The following is a 22,225-nucleotide window of genomic DNA, read 5'->3' on the forward strand; positions in this document are numbered from 1 at the left end:
AGTGAATTAAATATTGTAAAAGCGAAGTATAAACATAGGAATAACATAACAACATGGACTAAGTTAAGGCAGGTACTCATTTATACTATATGTGAAATTACAACTAAAGTTTTTAAAAGACAACAGTTAATTATTAATATTTTCTTTTAACAGTGAAGTTAGAGTAGGGATACACACGGTGATGCCTCCAAACTGCATTTACACTGGAAGACCAAAGTCTTTAAACTTCAGCTTTGAGAAAACAACATCAACCCATGGGGGGAGGGGATTACAAAAAAGTTGTAGAAAAGCAAATCCTTCAGGGGACAGTCATAACAATACTTAAATGATAATGGTTTCAGCCCTAACAATTAAAATGTTGCACAATCCCACAGCATTGAATTTCTTTGTCCTCCCTCAGACTTCATTTTGAATACTTTGCCTCCTGTGCTCCCTCCCTCTCTTTCTTACTCAGTGCAGACTAGGTGCACTGTGGTGTAGGGTATCCAGTGTCTAATAACTCCTGGCTCTGCCCTCCTTGACACAGGACACGTGCAAGACAGCACGCAGCACACAGCTGAGGAGAGAGAGAGGGAGTGGGAGGCCCCCTCAACACAAAGAAGAGAAAGAAAAGGGGGTTGGGAGGGGGGCGACTGGGCCGAGCTGCCGGGAGTGGAAGGTATTTGAGGAAAAAGGAAAAAAAAAGAAAAGACTACTAAAACGTCTGCTGGAAACTTAGAAAACAGAAAAAATACAACGTTAGGAAGCTGAAATGAGAAAAGCGTGTAAGAAAAAGTGAAGAGGGAAATGGGAGCAGTGTGAAGGAGTAGGAGCGACAGCTGTAGTGTGGTGGAAAAGATGGAAAACGGAAGGGGGAGGGCGAGAGAGGGAAATAATACAATGAGCAGACATGGTCAGATGAAAGAGGAGAGAGTTACAGCACAAGGCTAGGGGTAGTAGAAGCTGGGGGTCTCAATCAAAGCAGGTTATAATATTGAAAATAAGGTCAGGGTAGAGACCAGTAAATGTGTTAAAGTGCAGTCACCATGTAGTATAATTCAGTGACAAGACACAACACACTGACAATTTAATTCAACTACATGCAGCGAATATTATTGAAAATTTGATACACCACAATAATACGAGTAAAGTGAATTCTGGATACAGCACAAGGACTGTGGTATGGCACATTAACTGGACGGTACAGTAACATCAGAGTACAGTACAGTGACTGTGTGATACACCACAGTATAATAAAGCACAATCACAAAACAGTACAACAGTACAACAATACAGCACACAGCACAATGATTAAAGTGTACTTATACACAGTTATATTGTATTCAATTTGTCACACTAAACCCCATGTCATGTAAGTGAAAACAAGATCAGACCAAACAAATGTAGCTTATGATTGATCTGAAGGGTGATTTTGTATTTTGCCTTTGGCTTTCCTACACAAGGAGCACTTATTTACCATGCATATACCATGTTCTCCTGTGGCTACGCCTTATTTACCCCATCTTTTAATCCCAAATTCAATTCCTTTTACAACACAGGATTAATTAAGAGAGCATGACATTTTTCAAACATATGTACAACTTGTCAACAGCACATTTACCACTTGTTATACAAATTTACAACTTGTCAAGGGCACACGCTGGAAGAGAATTGGAATTAATGCTTGGGTTGTTTGAACTGGTTTTAGGAAGTGGCAATTGTTTTAAAAATGGAACTTAAGAGACTACATTGGAATAGAAAACAGGAACTGACCCACCCCTGGGCTCTACGGTGTATTTTTTTGTGATCATTGCAGGCGATGTGCAGTGAATTGCAGGGGAGAGAATAGTGCGGCTCTCCATCTCACCGCCCCTGCCGGCTGGCTGCGTGCCAGTCTCCTCTCTCCCTGACACACTGGGCTCTCCCGGGAGCTGGGCTAAGATTAGCTCCCCATATGTTACAGAAAGGAAGGGCCAGCCTTAAAGGGCCAGCACACTTCATTACAGCTACATGGTGCAGCCTAGCTCACAGCACTAATCTCTACCACACTCTTCCTCCAACAGTTGCTGCCTAGATGCAATTCTGCCCAAACTGCAACAAGGTCTGGAATTGAAGAAATATAATTTTCTTCTCCTTTTTATATTGTAACATTCATGAAAGCGGTATTAAACTGTAGCACTGTAATGTATATCATAGTGAATCCAAGGTAACGGAAGCAGATATCAAACAACATTTAATTCATCACTCTGAATGAATTATGAAATCATGATAAAGCAAAGGATGGGAATATTGAAACTTGATACTAACCATTAGAGACCATGAGAAATATTCTTATTCTAGTCATAATTTAAGGCATGTTGTCCAAGGTAAGGTGAAAATTCTATGATTGCTTCTACAGATGTGTTCATTCTTTTTTATACTATGCAAAACATGGTGGTATCAGAGCCTTATCTTACAAACTCAAACTTGATCAGGCCTATGAGGTAAAGCATCGACAGAGTTATCAAACCAGATTCCGGTCCCTTAAGATGTTAAGTATTAGTAATCATGTGATACCAATAGCTTAAGAGGAAGGACCTAGGACAGTACTATTTCATTACAAAATAGGGGGTTTGTTTGTGTGCTCTACTCCATAATTAACAGCCATCTGAATGGCAGCCTGTATTTCCCTACTCTAAACTTTCCATTCTAAGAACAGCTCTTGTTTTATTTAAAGGAAAAGCCATTAATTTTTAATCAGAACTGCTGCTTCTTTTGTTTTATTTTTTCATCTCCACTACCTTCTTTAAAGGAACCCCATACAGGTGGGTGTTGCACTTCATTGATAGGTGAAGTGTGTTCCCTCCTGCATAAAAAGAATGTCGGGATCCTTAGGTCTGAAAAGCACTATATAACTAATTAATTGGTAACTGTCATCCCTACTTGTGCTCTGTGCCTTTCATCTTCCACATACAACTCCGATTCTACCAAAGCGAAGTATAAACATGGTGATTTTCACCAAAGTGCATACACTAGTTTCATAGCTATCATAACCACTATCAATAATTCATTAGCAGACACCTTTGAAACATTCTAGTAAACGCTACAAATTTCAGTGATATCCATCACTTATTTCACAATGTTATTTGCTGTAGGCCCTACAAGTACTTTTTTTGTTCTTTACAATTAACCTTCTCAGAACAAATGGTGCTTTAAAATGGTTGGGTTCTAATTGACCGCACCTCAATTAGCAGACTAATCTAGGTGGGGCTTCATCTTCTCAGTTTGGTCACAATGCACTACACCGGGGTTCTTTGTACTGACAGCTGGATGTGCTTAATGGAGTAACACTGACCTGTTGATGACCAAGTCCAGATGGTGGAAACTGTCACCTGCTTCATCCAAAGTCAAATTTTGCTAAAAAGGTGGCAGTTTGTTTTTGATAACACTCCTCTGTTCACTTCTTTGAAACAGGTATTTCCGCTCTTTTGTATCTGTATTTTGTCAGAGTGAGAAAGATGATCTGGTCAAGTCAAAAGACCAGCAGGGGATCTGTTGTCATGTTACTTTTTCATTCATGTCCAGTGTAAATTCGGGTGAAATTAATAACCAATGATCTCAAATTTGTAATGGTAAAATTAACAAAAAACACTTAAGAAGCTAAACTAAAAGAAACTGTAAAATGGAAGAATGAATTAAGAATTTGGGAAAATGAAAAGTTCTGAACTGTCTTAGCATTCCTGAATAGGTTTAAATTAAGGCTCAATACAGGAGATGAGTCAGACACTGTTGGACAAGTGCCTATGTAATTCATGAGTCAATTGCTGCGTCATTCCTCTGTGGTCATCACTGTTGTTGTACTGTAGAGTGCTAAACTGTTTATGCTCGTGGGCACCTGAAATAGCCTTTCTCCCTGTCTACCTCTTAGTAACAGTGTCATACAGCCCAATTACAACAAGCTACTGCTTCTGTATTGATTTATTTTTATCTCTTTTACTCTTTCTTTTTCTCTGAAGGTGGCCCATAATTTCAGGCTGGGTTGTTCCTGAGCAGCTACATGACACACATACTGATGTCCTAGACTGCTTAGTAACAAAAGATGATGGACACTATGTAAAATATTGTATTGTTATTGTAAATTAATTTTTAAATAATGAAGTTGTAGGAAATCTCTTAGGAATTTTACATTTTCACCGTAGTTTTTTTTTACATAAAAATTTTAAGTAGCAATGCAAAAGATGTCTGGTATTCTCTTCTACTTTACATTTTTCAAAGTTCGTTTGTGAATCCTGTGGCTCTCTTTCACTGGGCACGTGTTGAGGAGTCCCAATACTTGTTGGGGCACATGGTGTGAAATTGTGTTTACCCACCCCCATTCTGGGCTTCCGCACATGCATGCCCTGACCTCTGACCCCTCTCTCCTCACTCTTTCAGTGAGTCACAGGGGTACACTGCTCAGTTGTTGTAGGAGTGTGACTGAGCCATGATTACAACAATGATGTCATCTGTCACTCACTGTTCCCATGGAAAGTAGGTCATATTTAATCCCTTCTTCTCTGTACGGTTGACACAGTGAATGACCAGGTTGTGTAATCAAAATGATTAGAAAATTGAACACATCCATCTATTTTTCTCACTGTATATTCTTATAAAGGTTTATAGTTAAATGACAGTATTATATATAGTGCATTACTGTATATTAGGAACATTGTGAAATCTTAATGGAACCATTACAAAAGTCCAAAGTAACTATGCAACTCTACCATGGAAAACAGATATCAAAGGTAGTCATAACATTATCTAACTTCTCTATTTTTAGGGTTAGAATATCATCTTACCAGCCAGAAACTCCCTAAAAGCTCAGAAGCTATGGAAGTTTGAGCCTGGTCAGGCCTTACTGAGATGGGTAACCTCCAAAGAAATCCAGGATCCAGCATGGTGACAGGAGATACTATTCTGTAGTATGTGGTATCCTTTGGATGAGAATCCATAGTACTTTTTCAAAAACATATTAACTCTAGTATTCGGTCTAAAGTCCACTCTGCATTTGTGCAATCTAGCTTTCCTAACATTTTCCTTTATTTTAACTGATGAAGCAATTCCAATTTCTCTGTCTAAACTGCTGTGAGCTGGGACTGCTGGTGCATAATAGCCATTGTGTGTCACCAAGGTGGGTACTGCATTCCAGAGGTGGATGAAGTGGGTCGTCATCTATGTTTAAAGAGCTTTGAAATCCTTTGTGATTTCAACTCATATAGTGCAACAAGAGCAATGTACTTTTTCTGTACACATTGTGTTCTCTGCTTCTCTCTTCTATGCTATTTTTCTTGCAATTAGGCAAGATAAAGGAAAAATCTGTGGAGTGAAATTAAATGTATGATTTCTCTTTATCTTTGTTGATTGATAAAATGGAATAATTTATTGTAAAAAATTAAAAAGACCTGCCAACGAATTGTACAGTCATTACTTCCATGTCTAGCATTCTTTAGATGAAATTAAACTGTTCTTGTACCTTGTTTAATTTTTTTTTTCTGGAGGCTAAATTGTATATCAGCACTGATATGGAATGCTTGTCTATTTAGGATAGAAAATACTGCATAAGCAAATAATACCACTGGATGCAGAGTACAAGCAGATTAAACTTTGAGCACCTTTAAGGGATAGAAATCACACTCTCTTTGCACAGAGGTAGTTAGTTCCATTACATGATTTTGAAGCTTCTTGATCATACAGTGGTCTTACAAATTGCTAATTATCTTTCATGTTATTTTAACTCCATCTCTGAAATATTTATCCTATCGCTGGGTTCTACACACTACGTGACACTAATAAATCACAGAATGGCTCAAACAGATGTACAAAGGAAGTAGTAGCTCCATTATACAAGTGTTAACCAAGAGTTCAAATTAAAATGCACACAGATCTCATAGTGTCACCAACAGGATCTTCCAAGTCATTTAGACAGGTGTTGTCTTATCACCATTTTAGAAGAGTCTACAATGACAAATAACTAAAAAATAAAATACATTAAAGAAGTAACCTGTAAAATAACAAAACAAAATAATGAACACAATAATAAACGGGTACTCGGATCTACTGTGACTGCACCCATTGTACTAACCATTTGATAAATACCTTCATTATGATCTTACACAAAGGACTCTCCTTGGGTTCACCTCGGGAGCTCACAAAAATAGAAAAATACATAAGATTATAATACCGTTGCTTGTTAAAACAAAATATCTGAGCCAAACAAGTCCTCCTTGAATGAAGAAATTATTTTTTCAAATTCTGGTTTTCACAATGGGCCCAAATGCAACGAGCTATCTGCCCTGCACTGCATAGCACAGTAATCCACAGCTACATCTCCCTGACCTTCACCATTTCAGTACCAGAGATATCAGTAATGAAAAAATAAATGCTAAATTTTTTGTTACATAATCCAATGGGTGAAGGTGCTGTGTCACCATAACGCCAGCAAAACAGCTGTATAAGTAAAGGCTTGACGCCCACTCCTCAACTCTTGAAAAGCGCGCGCACATACACACGTGTCGACATACGCATGCGCGTGTGGCCGACTAACTTTGTCCTCTTTACCTCAAGTGACATCAAAACTTCATCAAACCTCCTCAACCAAAAGCACGTGCCAGGCAGCTCCACCCGCTAGTGCGACAGCGGACCCGGCAAGTTTAAAAATGCTGACAGTAAAAGTACACCCAAAAATCATGAAAAGAAAGCAGATAGACTGGGAAACTGGCGTTGAAAAGCTATGGCGGCCGCGGTCAAGAGCTCGAAATCAAAACATTGCGACTGCCTAGACTGAAAAGATCACTAAGGTTTTACATACAGTAGGATTATAGCAAGGAGACGTAGAGCAAAGTGCTTTTGAGTCCACAGCACACAGCATGCCTAAATATACCCAAACTGGTTCACGCAAAATCTCAGTTTATTCCACTCTGGAAGAGGAAAGCTATCTCTGCCATGTTTTTAGATTCAAAGGCTTTAAAATACATACTGCCAGGTAAGAAAATGTATCTAGGCATCAACACTCTTCATGGCACCTGAGAGTGAATTGTACACCTCCACACGTGACCATATACAAACAAAGGCATACAGAAAGCCTCGGACATGAACACATAGCTATGCAAACACAAAAAACAAATATATGTCGCTTCTGGCCAGTATTTACAAAATGGTTCCATTATGCAAACAACAATTCAAATTGAAAAAAATTCAATATTTTGCTGCTGCCCTGTATGTTATTTACTATATAGACTTGGGAACCAAGAGGAATAGGGATGATCTTCCTCTCAAGTACATTTCCCACCAGACCAAACCAAAGACACATCTGCCCTCCCCTTTCCTTTCCCCTTCTCCCCCTATGTCCTCTCAACCTGACTTTTTCAACCCCAGATGGGGTCTCTTACCTCTGCCGCCAGTGCTGGGGTCCTGGTCTGGGCTTTATTATTGTCCTTAAATCCCACCTTCACGGCCAGTGTATTAGCGAGGGGGAAAAGAAAAAAGACAGAGAGAGACAGAGAGTGGGGGAGGGAGAGAATAACAATCAATAGAAGAATGCGACAAGCCCCTCTCAAGAAGGCACAGTACATCCATTCACATTACCTAGGAAGGGAACACTAGAGAAATCAGCTGTCTGGTTCCTTTTAACCTGCTCTGTTTGCATGATTTTCTCTTTTGTCTTTCTGTTAAGCATCAGTCACCAGAACCAGCATCGTACCCAAGGTACACCATTTGCTTCAATGTGTTTTATGTGTGTTTTATTACATATTTTTGCAAAGAATATTATTTGGTGTTCTATATCCTTGCTCTGAATATTTTTAAATGGCTGATTTTCACATGTGCTTGTTCATCTACAAAGAAACTAAACTATGTTCATTTATCTAAAGGTAGTAACAGAAATCATCATCATCATCACCGTCATCTATAGGGGTTGCCCTTAAAACTATATCCCTGTATCCCAGTTCTGTTCGCTGGGTGTGTTTTGTTCCAGCCCCCTCCTGTTGTTAAAAAAGCACTGCCAGCCTAAGTCTTTCCCGAAACCCTGTGCATTTATCTATATTTACCTACTAAGCCAAGCTTCCTTCTTCTGTACTTCGTCAGGCTCTGTTATCCCCATCAGAAGCCAAGCTCTGAGCCTTTCTCTCGTCTCTCCCTCTGCCTCTGTTTTCCCATTCAGGAAGCCATCTTGCCTGTCTTTTAATCCATGTTACATTCGCAGTACACTAGGGCTCGCTCCTACACTAATAGACTACTACAGTTTTTTTTTTTTAAATGCCAGACTCTCCTATTGCTATCATACTACAGAACGCCCTCCCACTTCTCTCTCTCTTTTTCTTTCTCTCCACCCCTCCCCCCTTTCTTCCTATAAGCAAAGCAAACTGGATACGTGATGTGAATACGGCCCCAACTGCCTTTGCTACAGCGTCACGCTACAGATAGTGCACAAAGGGCCTGAACCACCAATCGACAGTCAGGCTGCATCTTGCTGCTAAGGCAAATTAAAGAGAGGGAGAGGAACTCTGAGAGTGGGGGGTGGAGATGGCGGGGGGGGGCAGGGGGGGGGGGGTGCAAGTGTGCATGTACGTCTGTAAGAGAGGGAGAGAGGCAGACAGAGGAGGGAGAGGCAGAGTAAAAGAGAGGAGAGGGAGAGGAGGGGGAAGGGTTTTTCTCCCTCTGCCTGACAATTATCTTCCGTAGCCTAGCTTCCCTAAACAATATCTCTGGTATGTGGTATCACTAAGAGCCATCTGTGAGAGGGCTGGCTGAAAAACATGGACTGGAATTACACAAACACATGTACACCATTACCTTCTATGTATGTGGAAACTACCAATTCACTTTCAATATTAAGGATGTTTCTCAATTCAAGTTACATTTTACGCAGGGTAAACACAGACAAAATTTAAATATTTTTTCGGATACATTTTGCAACCAAATCCCTACATATTTAATGCAGGGAATAGCACAGCATTGTTAATTTTTCATGAACTACAGCATTCATAAGGTCAACATCAACCTTTGTCCACTGTCTAAAAGAAACTGTAACACAAAAGATGAGAATGGTTTTTGTGCTGGAGCTAAAAGCATTGGAAGTTGTCTTGTTAAGGCAATATTAGAATTTGTCTCCACACTGGAGCATATAGTAAAGGGCTTGCTGTTTAACTAAAGCTAATAGATATCAAGAGATCCCATTGAACTGTGGTTTGTATTCCTTATTTAAGTCTATAATGAAATAGTGAAAAAGACAGATCCAAAAAAGTGTTGTAATAAGTACCAACACAAAAGACTGTACTGAGACCATATTGTTACATGAGCTTTTGGGCTATTCAAGGGCAAAGGTGATATGTGGTAAATTAACTGCAGTGCTTCCATGGGTCAGTGAAAAAGAAGGAATGAGTTCTGAGAATATTACTGGCATTCAATTAATGAAATCAGTTAATGAAACTGGCATTAATGAAATCATTAATGCTCCTTCCAAATCTGTCATTAGACTGTAAAAGCACTGCAACTAACATGAAAGAGTTATGACCAACCCAGACACAACTGTATGCAGTGGTGCACAGGTCCAAACATCAAATTTAGATGCATCATCAAAAGGACTGCTTTTACTTAGGAATGACAAATGTTGCTATCATAATTGTCTACTGTGCCACAGAAGACCCCTAAAACCAATTAAATTCATCAGGTGCCCCTAAAATAGTAATATCATGGCTCAAGTGTTACTAGATACCTGTAATTTGTGTATGAACACAGACAGCAGCTATTCATAGATTAAGTGAAGGTGGCATTTTCTGAAGGTTATGGGTCCTGTGTCTCACTGGGTGCACTCTGGGTCTACGTGGGGGTGGGCAGTAGGGGGACATTGATGACAGCTTTAATGTCCCCCTTGGCTTCTTGCTGTCAATGGAATTCTCACCGCACAGCTAACACCAATCTGAAACTTGACATTATTCCCGCAGTTTTATCGCAACACCAGCATTTCCTAGCCTTACAACATGATAATGCTTTATATTACATGGCAAGACTCATTCTTACACCTGTGGGGCAAGATGAATAGATGTGTTCTTTTACATTGCCAAATAAAGCTGCTCAAACCCTGTCCAAAGTTTATTTTGAAATTGTGAAAATAAGCTTTAAAACGGCCATTATTACAATTGAATTTGTAGACCGGCAATTAAAATTTCATGAATAGGGCGGAAGATATAAACTTTGTTCTAAAGCATGGACAGCAGAAAAAAAAAGATGTTTGTGTTCATCCTCCTCCCTGAAAACTGCCAGACATGAGACTTACAGAAATGTACTTGTATCTGTACATTCAAATACTCAAATCAAAACAATCTGTAGGAGACTATGTGAATTTGACAAGTGAAAGAGAGCAGGACATTCATAATTCAATGTCATAAAATGATATAACTCTGTCAGAAAATAAAACACGAAACAGAATTTATTTTGAACTTGTAGGATATAGTTCACAGCCAATACACCAAGAAGAATGCCATAGAAAAACTAAAGGGATAACAGAATTTTCACAGCTCTTTTACTCAACATCAACGTTTGTCCACTGTCTAAAAGAAACTAACACAAAACATGAGAATGGTTTTTGTGCTGGAGCTAAAAGCATTGGAAGTTGTCTTGTTAAACTAGGATCAAAACTTCTGGTCTTTGTCTTTAGTCCACAATGAAAATCAAAATGTTGTCGATGTTTCCTGCTGGGGAAGAATGACTCAGAGAGCAGCTTCTGAAATGTACACCTGACACCCAGGGAACATAAGATACTACACTGCTTTACAATTATTTAACTATCCATTAAGTGGGAATGGAGAATTCACCTAAGCTTCAAGGATACAGTGGCCGACAGTCCCCCCGTGTGGCATTTTAGAAAAGAGCTCAAAATCCCTTCCTTCAACACTACTCTGCAGGCTTAGAGATGAGATCTAACACATCTATACAATAACCATTTTGTGATTCTCTTCAAAGCAGAACTGCAATGCTAACAAAGCAGACATTTTAATACTCCGATAATAAGGGTATGATTTTTCCTTAGCATTTGTGACCTCCCTGCTATCCCACTTTTCATGGAAATTGTTTACTTCTGAGTTCTTAATCTTACTGCTAAGCTGTAAAAGACAGCAACAAAACACAGCCACCATATTTATCACTAAACACTTATAAAGTGGGGATATTGGCAAAAGTAATTATGCCAGAATTAAAGAAAGAAATGTTTTACTTTGGTATGGAGGAGAGGCTAAATATTATTTAGTCTGTGACTGATGAGTACACAATAGAGGCTAAAAAGGGCATGGCCAGTTCCCTTACTTACACTGGATACAGTAAGCAGCTGCATTCCAAAAACCTCACACAATCGCTGTGAACAAACAGCCAAAAACAACCTCTAGAAAAGCCACACAAATAACAAATTCCATTTGTGGTTTAGAAGTCAGTGGAAGGTCAGAAAATATCTGAGCTTACTGTTCCAAACACTTTCTTCTACAGTGTGGTTAAGAAGAACTCTTGCAGAGCATTGGATCACAGACCTGAACAGTGAATTTGTGGGTGTTCTGCTTCTCCATGTTTAATGAAGCTGTGTCTGGGTACTTTCAAACTTTCCTCTACCCACCTGACCTCCTACTGTACTGGTTCTCATTTACATATGTGTAGAAATACCTAGGAGTGAACTACTCAAAGGCAATAAAAATGAGCTACACTAGAATGCTTTTGCAATATGGAAGCGACAGAAGGTTTACAAGCTTACTTTTAAAAAGCCGATTAACAGAATTCATAGTATTATCATAGTTTAATGCAGTAAATCACAGCAAAACTTTGACGAAGCTTATTCATTCTCAGTAAAAAGGTAGTAAACAATGTAAGTTGTTAAAGGAACTGTGATTACTGCGTACAAAAATCTGCAGTAACAGTACAGGAAATCCACAGAAAAAGCAGTGTATTTATTGAAGTTAATTTCCATATAGGCAGCCTACTATTCAACTGTAAACTGTAACTAAATGTATGGACAGTTGCATTCAGACATGCCCTAAAATTATAAATTAGTTAGAACAGCCTGGTTGATTTCTGCATGTTATCTGTAGAATTGTCGCAGGCCTGCTGCCTACAGCCTCGATTAGTGAGGCTCTGACAGGGTTAAGGGTCTGCGCCGCGGTATCCCACGGCGACACGTGAGTGCGTGTGGCTGCAAAGTGGCTGCTCTGTTTGTGAAACCCGGCGGTTGTTAAGGAAGCCTAACTGCTTAGCAACTGTGAGCAAGAGGTATCTGGGAAAGAGCTGCTATAGTGTTCTTAGAAACAATCACACAGATCTTGGCACATGGCAAGGCAAAACAGCACATACACACAGCTTACACTTATATACATAACATAAAATTGGCAAACAGACAGATGTACAAACACACACATTTACATTTGAGTGGAATGCCACTGGACAGTTAAACATGAATAGTAATAATGTACCCTTTACAGATCAAATGTACCATCAAACATGCACAGCTCGAAATAAATTAAAGAATCATATCTAAAAAGATTTTGCATTTTTCCCCCTTTAGTTATCTTATCAGGTTGCCTTTTTCCACTGTTTTCTGATCAACATGAATTATATTTACGTTATATACACATTCAATTAGCCAAGAAGGAAGATAATGGTGAAAAAAGCACTTGCAAAGCTTCTATCTTAACTCAACAAGCCAAAGCCTGTGTGTTTGTCTGAGAGTGTGTCCTCAATTGACTTATATTCTCGGTCTAGCTTTTCCATGTGTGAGGAAGAATGTGCAAGCTTAAGACTCCTCTAAGAATGTCAACCTAACAGTTAGACTCCGCCTGTGCTCACAGCTCACAGCAGATTAATTTGTCTGTGCAAATACACTCTGCCTGTGTTCTGTCCATCTCCAGATCCACCCAATAAACACTAGGACTCACCATATTCTTGTCAGCACAGGAACCACTGCTTAGGGCTAGTCCTGATGATAGATGCTGTTACTTTTAAAGCTAGACTTAAATTTGCCCCAAGCTAACACAGAGTGAATCAAAGACTGTCATGGCTTGACCCTGATCTGATCACAGGACCTTTTACTTACCCACTTTGTCTAGGATCTTGGAAAAGAGTTACTTGTCCCAGTTATGGAAATAATTAGTTAGGTAGTGAAGAGCTGAACTGTGGTTCCACCTCCAAACCTCTATGGCTTTAGATTGTACAATTTAGGATACGAATGAGGGCTAGAGGCTGGGTAAGGTTTAGTTGCAATAGTTAAACCGGGCATTGGGCATGTAATGGCTCTAAAAAAGAGCCCACAAACAAAACTGGACTCTGCTGCCAAACCTGTTCTTATCGATCTATCAGAAAGTACCTCAACAATATTCTCTGAAACTCTGAGAAACGTGAAAGGCAGCACTCTTAAATGTAAATGACCTTGTGTTTAAAATGTCAGTGAGGTCAAATCAGACTGGAATTACCTGCAAAATGTGAATAGAGCATAAATAATCTGATAAAGCAAGAAGTGTTTTGTTCATTGCTGATTTAAACAGAATCCTTTTGGATAGGTTTTTAGTCTTTGTCAATATATAGTCAGAAACTTTTATGCAGATTGACACAAATGCCCTTGAAATTCATTCTGCAATAATTTATATCTAAAAGATGACACAGAACAAATATTTTGTAAGTAATTATTGTTATCAACAATATCTGCAGCTATTCATAAGACATTTAGCCAACTTTTCTTTAACAAATCCCTACAAATCTCCTGTCCAACTCTTTATAACACAGCAGTTATGATGGGTTTACTGGAGACTCTCTTCACAATGATGGTTTGAACAGCAAGGAAATCCTCTGAACCGAATGCCAGATCACGCTCTCAAAGAAGGTACCCACATGTAGAACTTAACCAGTCACTTTGTACAGGAAGAGCAGGTTATAAGATGAGTCAGATGTTCTACTGCTCTGCCAAGGGCCTGTTTTAGCAGTGTTCCTGCCCTAAAGAAGAGGCTGATTAATACGCAGATACCAAGGAGGATGAAGAGGAGGAAACAGAACATTCTGTTACATGAGGATGCAATGAGAGGAAACAGAGAGGGTGTAGCAAGAGGAGATGGAATCTTGGTAAAGAAAAAAAACAGTGATAGCAGGCCAGATTTAGTGAGAGGAGAACACAGAAGGAGCAGAGATGTGGGGGAAGGGTAAAGGAGAAGCTAAAGAGAGAAGAGCACAGGGTAAGAAGAGGAACTTTTAACTCTACATTTAGACCCCAACAGCTCCCAGTAAGCCTGTAATCCAGTGAAATGAGAGTTTTCTGTTCCCTTACATTCAGGCTGATGGGAGACGCTTTTTGAGTCTGATTTTAGATTTTAGAAGAATCTCTGGTCTGCTTCACTGTCATACAGTTTGCCATTGTAAAACTGCACAATAGTTTTACAACTTTCCCATTGCTATGCCATACAATATGACTATTTATTTTGTCATAGTTTATCTTATGTTAACATGTGCCACCAGCTTCCCTCTAGTATACTCATTCTAATGTAGAATGTGCGTTTGTATCAAAATTCAAATTTCATCTCTTAGACAACTCTGAGCTGAGCTGAGCTGTGATTCTGCACAGCTCTCACAAGCATCAGACAGTTATCAAACCATCCCGGGGCTGACTCAGATTTAGGAAAGTATTCTTGTCACTCCCCCATTCAAATCTGTGATTTAAACCAAATTTGCACATTCAATCTTGGTGACTGAAACAAAAAGCAAACCTACATTTTGCCTGAATGGTTTTTAAAAATGTAAATGTGGAAATATAAAGATGGAAACTGCAACTCTGTTATTACTTTACTTCATTACTTAATGTCAGAAAACCACCTTTATTTACATGCTTGGATGCTCTAGTTAGGAATTGTTCTGTTGGTTCTTAGTAGCATGCCTTAAACCTAAAACAAGTCTGTGGTAACACTAACTATACATTTACATTTTATACAGATGCATAGTAATTACATGTGTACTTACACATAATAAAAATGTTCTGTACATAGTTTAAATTAACTTAAAATATAATTTCTTTTACTACAACTACACAATCATCATGGTTATTTCAAAGTTTGTAGTTACATATACTTGCAAAATAATTTATGTATATGTGTAATATCATTGTAAGTATCAGTAACTATGTTTTTGGATGGTCTGGCAACTGCAGCATTTTGGTCATAGGAGCAGCAGAAACAGTACTTGTATACAGTTTTAACATTAACTAAAGGCAGAGGCTCCCAGATAAAATGAGATTATGATCAAAAGAACATTTAGTTGGTGTGTTTTACCAGCAATTTTGTGAAAAATGCTCATTACTGGATGTCAGATGGCAGAAATTTAGGATCAATAAGAAAAGTTTTTGTTCCACGATCTTATTTCGAAACATCATTGGAAACTCTCATTTTTGTTACCTGATCATTTTTAGTCTTGAACAGCAAAAAATATAAGGGGACCCCATCAAAGTATTCTAAATCTTCAAAGGCATTAATCTTGGCAGAATTATCAGAGACACATATATATACACCAGAGGACAAACATTCCTTAGTAAAAACTACTGAAGGAACATATAAAATGTTCTTATTCATTGAAATGGAGGTCTGAATGTTTGTGGGCCAAGAGATGCCTCTTTATTTTTGGAAAGTTTACATTTGGAAAATGGAGGTGCTTGGATGACCAATGGCTGACCTTATAAGGCAAATGTATTGTATTACCACTAAGCCTAAGCGTCAGCCTATTTAGCAATGTGCATTCAAAGTAATACATTGTTAATATCAATAGTATAGGCCACAGCACACACACTGTACAGTTTGTATTACCTGGAGCTGCTGTAGTTCATTGGTGTTGGAATCACAGTCCAGCTGCAGGTCTCTCTGTTTGCTCTCATGAATTTGCTGCTTTGGTCTTGTTTGTTCCAATTTCTGTTGAGATTCCTCCTCTAATGTAGACTGAAACAGAGAGAAGAAAAAAAAATCCATTCGTTAGAGCTAATCTTCTTTTAGACAACAGAAGAACTTCTTTTTATCCTATCAGGCTGTCTGCAGTCTCTTTCAATGAAGGTATTTTGGATTCTCCTGTGCTCTGTGAGGATGTTCTTTACTGCACTATAAGGTGCTATTCTCTTATGCCACATTCACAAATGAAAGAACAGAAAAGACACTGGGTTAAAAAAGAAACTTTCAAACTAATACCCATTCATCCATTTTCTAACCACTTTATCGAATACAGAGTTGTGGGGGGAGCCAGAGCCTATCCAGGTTAGCAAGGCAGGACACACCCTGGACAGGATGCCAGACCATCTTAGGATGCACACAGATTCAAACATGCACACACTCACACTAAGGCCAGTTTTTCCCAGAAGCCAATTCAAATACCCATACAGTATGTGTTTGAACTGTGGAAGGAAATCAGAATATCTGGAGGAACGTGTATATGAGGATAACATACCAGCTCATACATCGATAGCACCCGAAGAATTGAACCCAGGGCCCCAGCACTGTGAGCCAGCAATGCTAAAACTTCCACCACCAAGCTAACACTTCCAAACTAGCATAAACATTAGAATCAGGTAATCAGTTTAAATGGCACCTTTCTCTCTATCTGTTTCAATCTAACCTCTTAAATTAGATTTATACATCATTGTTATTTGGCATAGTTAATAACATGCTACGCTACACAAGTTTGTTAATGAGCATGAAACATGTGTACTAAGACTCATACAGACTTGTTACAGTAATGAATCTTAGTTTCAAGGATCCCCCAGTAGGATTCATCTGCAAAATGGGATGAGCACAAGTATATACATATGCATACAATGATGCTACATCTGCAATGATATGGAATCCATGTACTAGCGGATGGGTTACAAACATCACACAAACATCACCTACAAAAATGTGTACAGTAAAATACCAACAATTTATGAAGCAATTGCTTTTTGACACAAAAACCATGTCAAGTGCCTCGCTCGTGAGTTAAACAGAGCTACACCCCATTTCTAACAGTCTCAGAATAGCGTGAACGTCTGTAAGCACGTGTGTACCATAGCGTCTTACTGAAAAGGGTTAACAAACACTGCAACCAGCATGCCTGCCAAACTGGGGCATCACAAAGGGATTGTCTATTTTAAAAAAAATCTCAAACCCTTAAACCCTACAGAGTAATTCAGTTCTCTGGTCCCTATTCACACTCACACAGACACAGATTAGTGTGTACACACAAGCCCCCCTCCCCCAAAACCTGGCTCTTGCCAACCCCCAACCCCTGCTCGCAACACTAACCTCAGCGCTCCCCTCTCTGCTCCCCTTTCCCTCAAGTGTAAAAAAGAAAGAGTAGGGGGTCATTAAAGCTGCATTGATAATGAGTTGTAAAAATTTGCACTTGTGTGAATGGAGGAGTGAAAGGGAAGCGTGGTTGTAATTACAGCAGAATTAATGGCCTTAATTATAATGCTCCACCCCCCCTAACACCTCTGTCACACACACTCACTTAAAAAAACACAAACCATAGCCTCAGCTTTAGAGATTTACATGGGGCACACCTGGGTGCTCTGTCCTGAAGATTGTGTTTTAATTCCTAACAAAATAAGGTCTGCTTTTTTACACAGCATGCCAAAGGGAGAGAAAAATAGTAATGATACTAATTTAATAATTTTATAACACTATTCTTGCCATTAGTTTTATCACAACAATGTGTGTAATGCCTGGCTGGGGGGAAGGGTACATGGGTCTTATCAATGTAAAAGTAGAATAAGATACCAAGATCCCCTAAATCTGTTTGCTCATTACATTCTATTTTTCTTATACTGCATTTTTAATCTGTGTCCCCTGGTTTCTCATGGTTTATGACATATAAGCTTCACTGGTTATATAGCCAGATATAACAATGTTGTGCTGTTCTAACCTGGTAAACTCAAGCATAGTTTCATAAACAGGGTGTGATTTTCTCAAAAGCTCATCAGCTACATTCAATTACATAATACACACTTGGAATATTGGTCCGCACTGACATCATCATTATACTGTACTGGGATGGTGCAGAAACAATTAAAGCAACGGTTGTATAAAGAGAACACAGTTGAAATAAAATTACTGAAATTTAAATTTAAAAACACAATTATGGACAGCCCATCCATTCACTACAGGTTTTCCAGCATTATCCAGACCCCCTAGAATCCCCCCTGTTGATCTCTTTAATTTTAATTTCTAATTTTTAGAAACGTCTGATCATTTCTTGCCCCATTGGTGATCAGAAATACTAGAGATAGAGATAATGTGGTCTCAGAGTGAATTACACTTACACTAATCTTTGGGGTGTGAGCTGGAGAAGCTATACCTGTATGTGTAACAGTGACAAGAGAGTGCTGGAGAGTTTTGTGGCAGACAAATTAAGTAGTTTCACAGAAAACTACAGTGAAAAACATAACTTTTTTATTTCTACATGATGGATTTACAGTATTAGTAGTATCCAACGATTACATGCACACCAATGTAAATTGGAAGCAAAATGACTGCTCAGGCAGGTACATATCTGATGAAGGTAAAGTCTATTAAGAAGACAAGAACTGTTGCTTATAATATGGTGACCAAATTACATACAATATTCTAAATGAGGTCTTACTAGTGCATTGTAAAATGTTTACATAGCATCCCTTATTTTGAATTCCACAATTTCAACTTAATAGTATATTCTAAAATTCTGTTCACAGTTTTTATTGCTACTCCACATTGTCTGCAAGATGAATATGATGTGTTTACATAAACAACTACATCCTTCTCATTAGTAGCCTCTTCAAGCATTTTCTATTTGTAGTTTATATTGTTGCTACCTGTATGCAATGCCCTAAACTTGTCTACCCTGAATGTTGTTTGCAGGGTGGTTTCCTAATCCTGAATTTGTCTATATATGATTTTATTTTATATACCTGATTTCATTAGGTTCTAAAGCATTTGCTAATCTTCATAATTTGGTATCATCTGCAAACATAACTAGTTTTCTAACTATACCAGAATCAAGGCTTTTTATATAAGTTAGGAAGAGCAGTGATCCTAATACAGATCCCTGGGGTACTCCACTAACTACATCAAAACAAATTGAGACCCTACCCATCACCTGTACCCTCTGTTTTCTATTAACCAATTCCTAGTCTAAGGACATTGATTCATTAATCATGAGGAATATCATCAAAATCCTTATGAAAATCTAAATATACCATATCTTATTCTCTATTTGTATCCATTGCTTTTGTTGCCTGTTCAAAGTAACAGATCTTTTCTGTCCCTTAGAATATTATTTTCATAAAGATCACATTCTAGTTAATAGTTTCTTTCTAGCCTTACATAAAACATTATTAAGATTTATGAATCATAATTACTTAATAATAATTAATCACTTTAAAAACAGTGTTAGTGCCATTACTTTGCATTATAGAAAGACCAGTGATCCAAACTATTGTTGATACGCTTCTTATAAATAATAAATGACAAAAAAAATGTAAGGAACTTTTACTGATCAGTCAAATTAGTATAATGATGGACACCTAAAGGAGAAATTCTGTACCAGGAATCAATTAATGAAGGCACTTGTGTATGAGAGGTTCAAAGCAGATGAACCAAAATGACAGGAGTATGTCTGTGAGGTGGGTGAAATGTGGGTGAGGGTCATAGACTCACTCTGCCAGCAGCAAAGGGGAATTGGTCCTGAGTGGTCCACTGAGATAATTTTATCTGCGTTGTGGCACAGGGAGCAAGTCCCTGTCTTTGGGCTAGAGAGGCTGTTGCCTGGCGACTGTCTCCCAGCTGGTTCTCACGTGGATTTCCCCTAGTACAGGGAGTGCCGGCTGCCAGTCCAGCGTGGTTGATGATTGCTGAATATTGAACAGGCTCTCACAGACAGACAGAAGAGCTCTGGCTGCCTTCTCTCTCTGTCTTTGTCTCAGGCATTCCCTCTCTCTCTCTTTCTCTTTCACTGTGTTTCCTACAATAGGTCCAGTGCCGCTGTCTGGGGTCTCCAAGACAGCAGCTGAGACCCACTCCCCTGGGACTCAGGGAACACAGACAGGATGAACTGCCTGAAAACTGTCCAACAAAACTGAACACAAAATTGCAAAAAAGAAATGCTTAACTCACGACGCATGTTGTGCTCAGGTTATTCAGTTTATTTAAATATTGCATGAAGGTTATGCTTGTCCACTGATTTTCAAAAACAATCCTTTCCAATCTTGTCTATCCCCCTAAGCTGGTAGGGCAACCTGGATCCTTTTTTATTGTCTGAATTCTAGTAAATTAGCAGATAGTACTGAAGTTAGTACTGAAAATATGCGGATGTTTTGGAATATGGTATAATTGCACAACCACATTTTAATCTTGATTTTTTTTAATGGAAACTCCCAGGAGATAAATGGTTCCACGGCACCCATCCCTCTGCATAGTGTCCTGCTCCTGGGATCGAGGGTTCTAAAGCTCCCAGGGGGAAGAGGTTCTAATGCCACCAGAATTTCTCTTTCCCCCTCATTCCATCTGCCTTCTCTTTTCCATTATCTTGCTCCTCATACATTATTAATTGGCAATTTTGGTGCCATGAAGAGAAGGCCAAAGCTAGGTCAGTAAAAAACCAGCCTCCAGACACATACAGACACGAGACATCTTCCTCACTGGGTGGGTTTTGAAAGCACGTAATACACGTTTTAAACAAGCCGCACATTGCTCGCTGCCTTAACCCTTTCACTAACCATCTGCTTTAAATATTGTTTTTCTGTTTCCTTCATTACTGACAATCAGCCTTCATTTCAAATCCATCTCTGAAGAATGATAAACACACACAATGAAGCATGACTGTCAATGAGCTGCACAGTATCTAGCTTGGTAAAATAATAAGAGATAAATAGATTAACTCAATACAAACATTGTATTCCAGTTTATCCCATTGAGGAATTCTGATGTAACCAACTATTTCATTCCATAACAGAATATAATTGGTTAGTTATTAATTTCATAACGATACTAGAAACTCTAATACTATAAGAGAAACCATGTCCTATTAAAGGCACAAACTGCAAATGGATGGCAAGATCTTCACTATAGAGACAGGCAGATACACAAGACAGAACACATTCAGCTTTTAAGTACTGAGAAAACTTGAGAGGTACTGTGTATAAACAAACTTTATTATCAAAACGGAAATGTTTTCAGGAATTTGTTACACTTTAAAATTCCCATTGTCTGGTGGTTTTGGTTTGATCACGGTAACGAGACAAGCTTTCTGCATCACCTCTTCATTATGGCTTATCAGAGATAATAAGGATAAAAAACTTCTGATACATTCTCAAAATGTTGTCTAATTTAGAATATAGGACAAAGCTTTTCTCATAAGCAATCATAAGCAATATTGAATTACTTTCAATATTTGTCTTGGAAGAGATGATGATGTTTGTGTGTGCATTAAAGCACAATAAAAATGCTTTAATCTTTCAGTTTTATTTTTTTAATTCTTTCAGTTTCAAGTGTATACTACAGCTTCATTAAACACTTGATGTTATTGCTTGGGTCTTACCTTTAGTCTGTATAAGACCCTATAAATAAATGTGCTTGATTAATGATTGTTTATCAGTCTGTTGTGCCTCCTTGTGTCCTTCTCATTGATGTTTTATAGAATTCTTTTAAACTTTTCCAGGGTGAAGCAACCGCTTTACTGTGTCTGTTTGTCTGATGAACTTAAGAAGCAGGTGTTCTATATTCTTGAAAGGTTTGGGTCACACAGACATCAGATCAGCTACAAAAATGTAGAGAAGCATACAAGTGCTATCTAGTAACTACATTAAAGGCTGAGTAAAAAAGTCTTGTTGCGGTAATGCACATGGTTATGAAATATCAACTTTGTGATCAAGAAGGAAACTGCCTACACAACTATTATAACTTTATTATGAAGTAGGATACTTTGTCAAGATGTTAGTTCATCGACTTTTCATGCTGCTCTCTTGATTGTTACGTTCTCTCTATTGTGTCATCTTTCTCATTCTTTGGTCTGGTTATTTCTGGCAGGCATTTCTCTTTATTCTGTTGCCATTGCTCCTTCTCTTTCCTGACCCCATTACAAATTCCTGCACTTTAGAGATTCATTTCCTTGCATCCTGGAAACTACATCTGACAAATCCCAACAGGATTCCCTTCACAACCTCTCTGTGAGCTTAAGTGCCCTCAACTGCAAAGGTTTCCCACCCCCTACGCCATGTGCTGGTCAC

At 38.6% G+C, this 22,225-nt stretch overlaps 1 protein-coding gene and 1 long non-coding RNA gene across 5 annotated transcripts in view; one reads left to right on the forward strand and one right to left on the reverse strand.

Moving 5' to 3' along the window:
* tet3 (tet methylcytosine dioxygenase 3) overlaps window positions 1-22,225 on the reverse strand; it is a 77,054-nt gene that overhangs the window by 53,306 nt on the left and 1,523 nt on the right. The window contains exons 2-3 of one of the 4 annotated variants that reach the window (XM_088624728.1): window positions 15,807-15,935; window positions 7,386-7,442 (exon numbers count right to left, since the gene is read on the reverse strand). In XM_088624728.1, the coding sequence (XP_088480854.1) occupies window positions 7,386-7,442; window positions 15,807-15,935 (186 nt within the window). Of the gene's footprint in view, window positions 1-7,385; window positions 7,443-8,042; window positions 8,378-15,806; window positions 15,936-22,225 lie in introns of those variants that run through there. The other 3 variants (XM_088624732.1, XM_088624730.1, XM_088624729.1) reach the window with 3 other exon arrangements.
* Window positions 1-22,225, forward strand: part of LOC148674533 (uncharacterized) — a 38,629-nt gene that overhangs the window by 15,131 nt on the left and 1,273 nt on the right. Inside the window, exon 2 of the long non-coding RNA XR_015935338.1 lies at window positions 19,972-20,132. This is a non-coding gene — a long non-coding RNA (uncharacterized LOC148674533). The remainder of the gene's footprint in view (window positions 1-19,971; window positions 20,133-22,225) is intronic.

The sequence above is a fragment of the Lepisosteus platostomus genome, chromosome 3 (genome assembly GCF_059453375.1).
Source record: "Lepisosteus platostomus isolate fLepPlt1 chromosome 3, fLepPlt1.hap1, whole genome shotgun sequence".
In the NCBI taxonomy this organism is placed as follows: domain Eukaryota; kingdom Metazoa; phylum Chordata; class Actinopteri; order Semionotiformes; family Lepisosteidae; genus Lepisosteus; species Lepisosteus platostomus.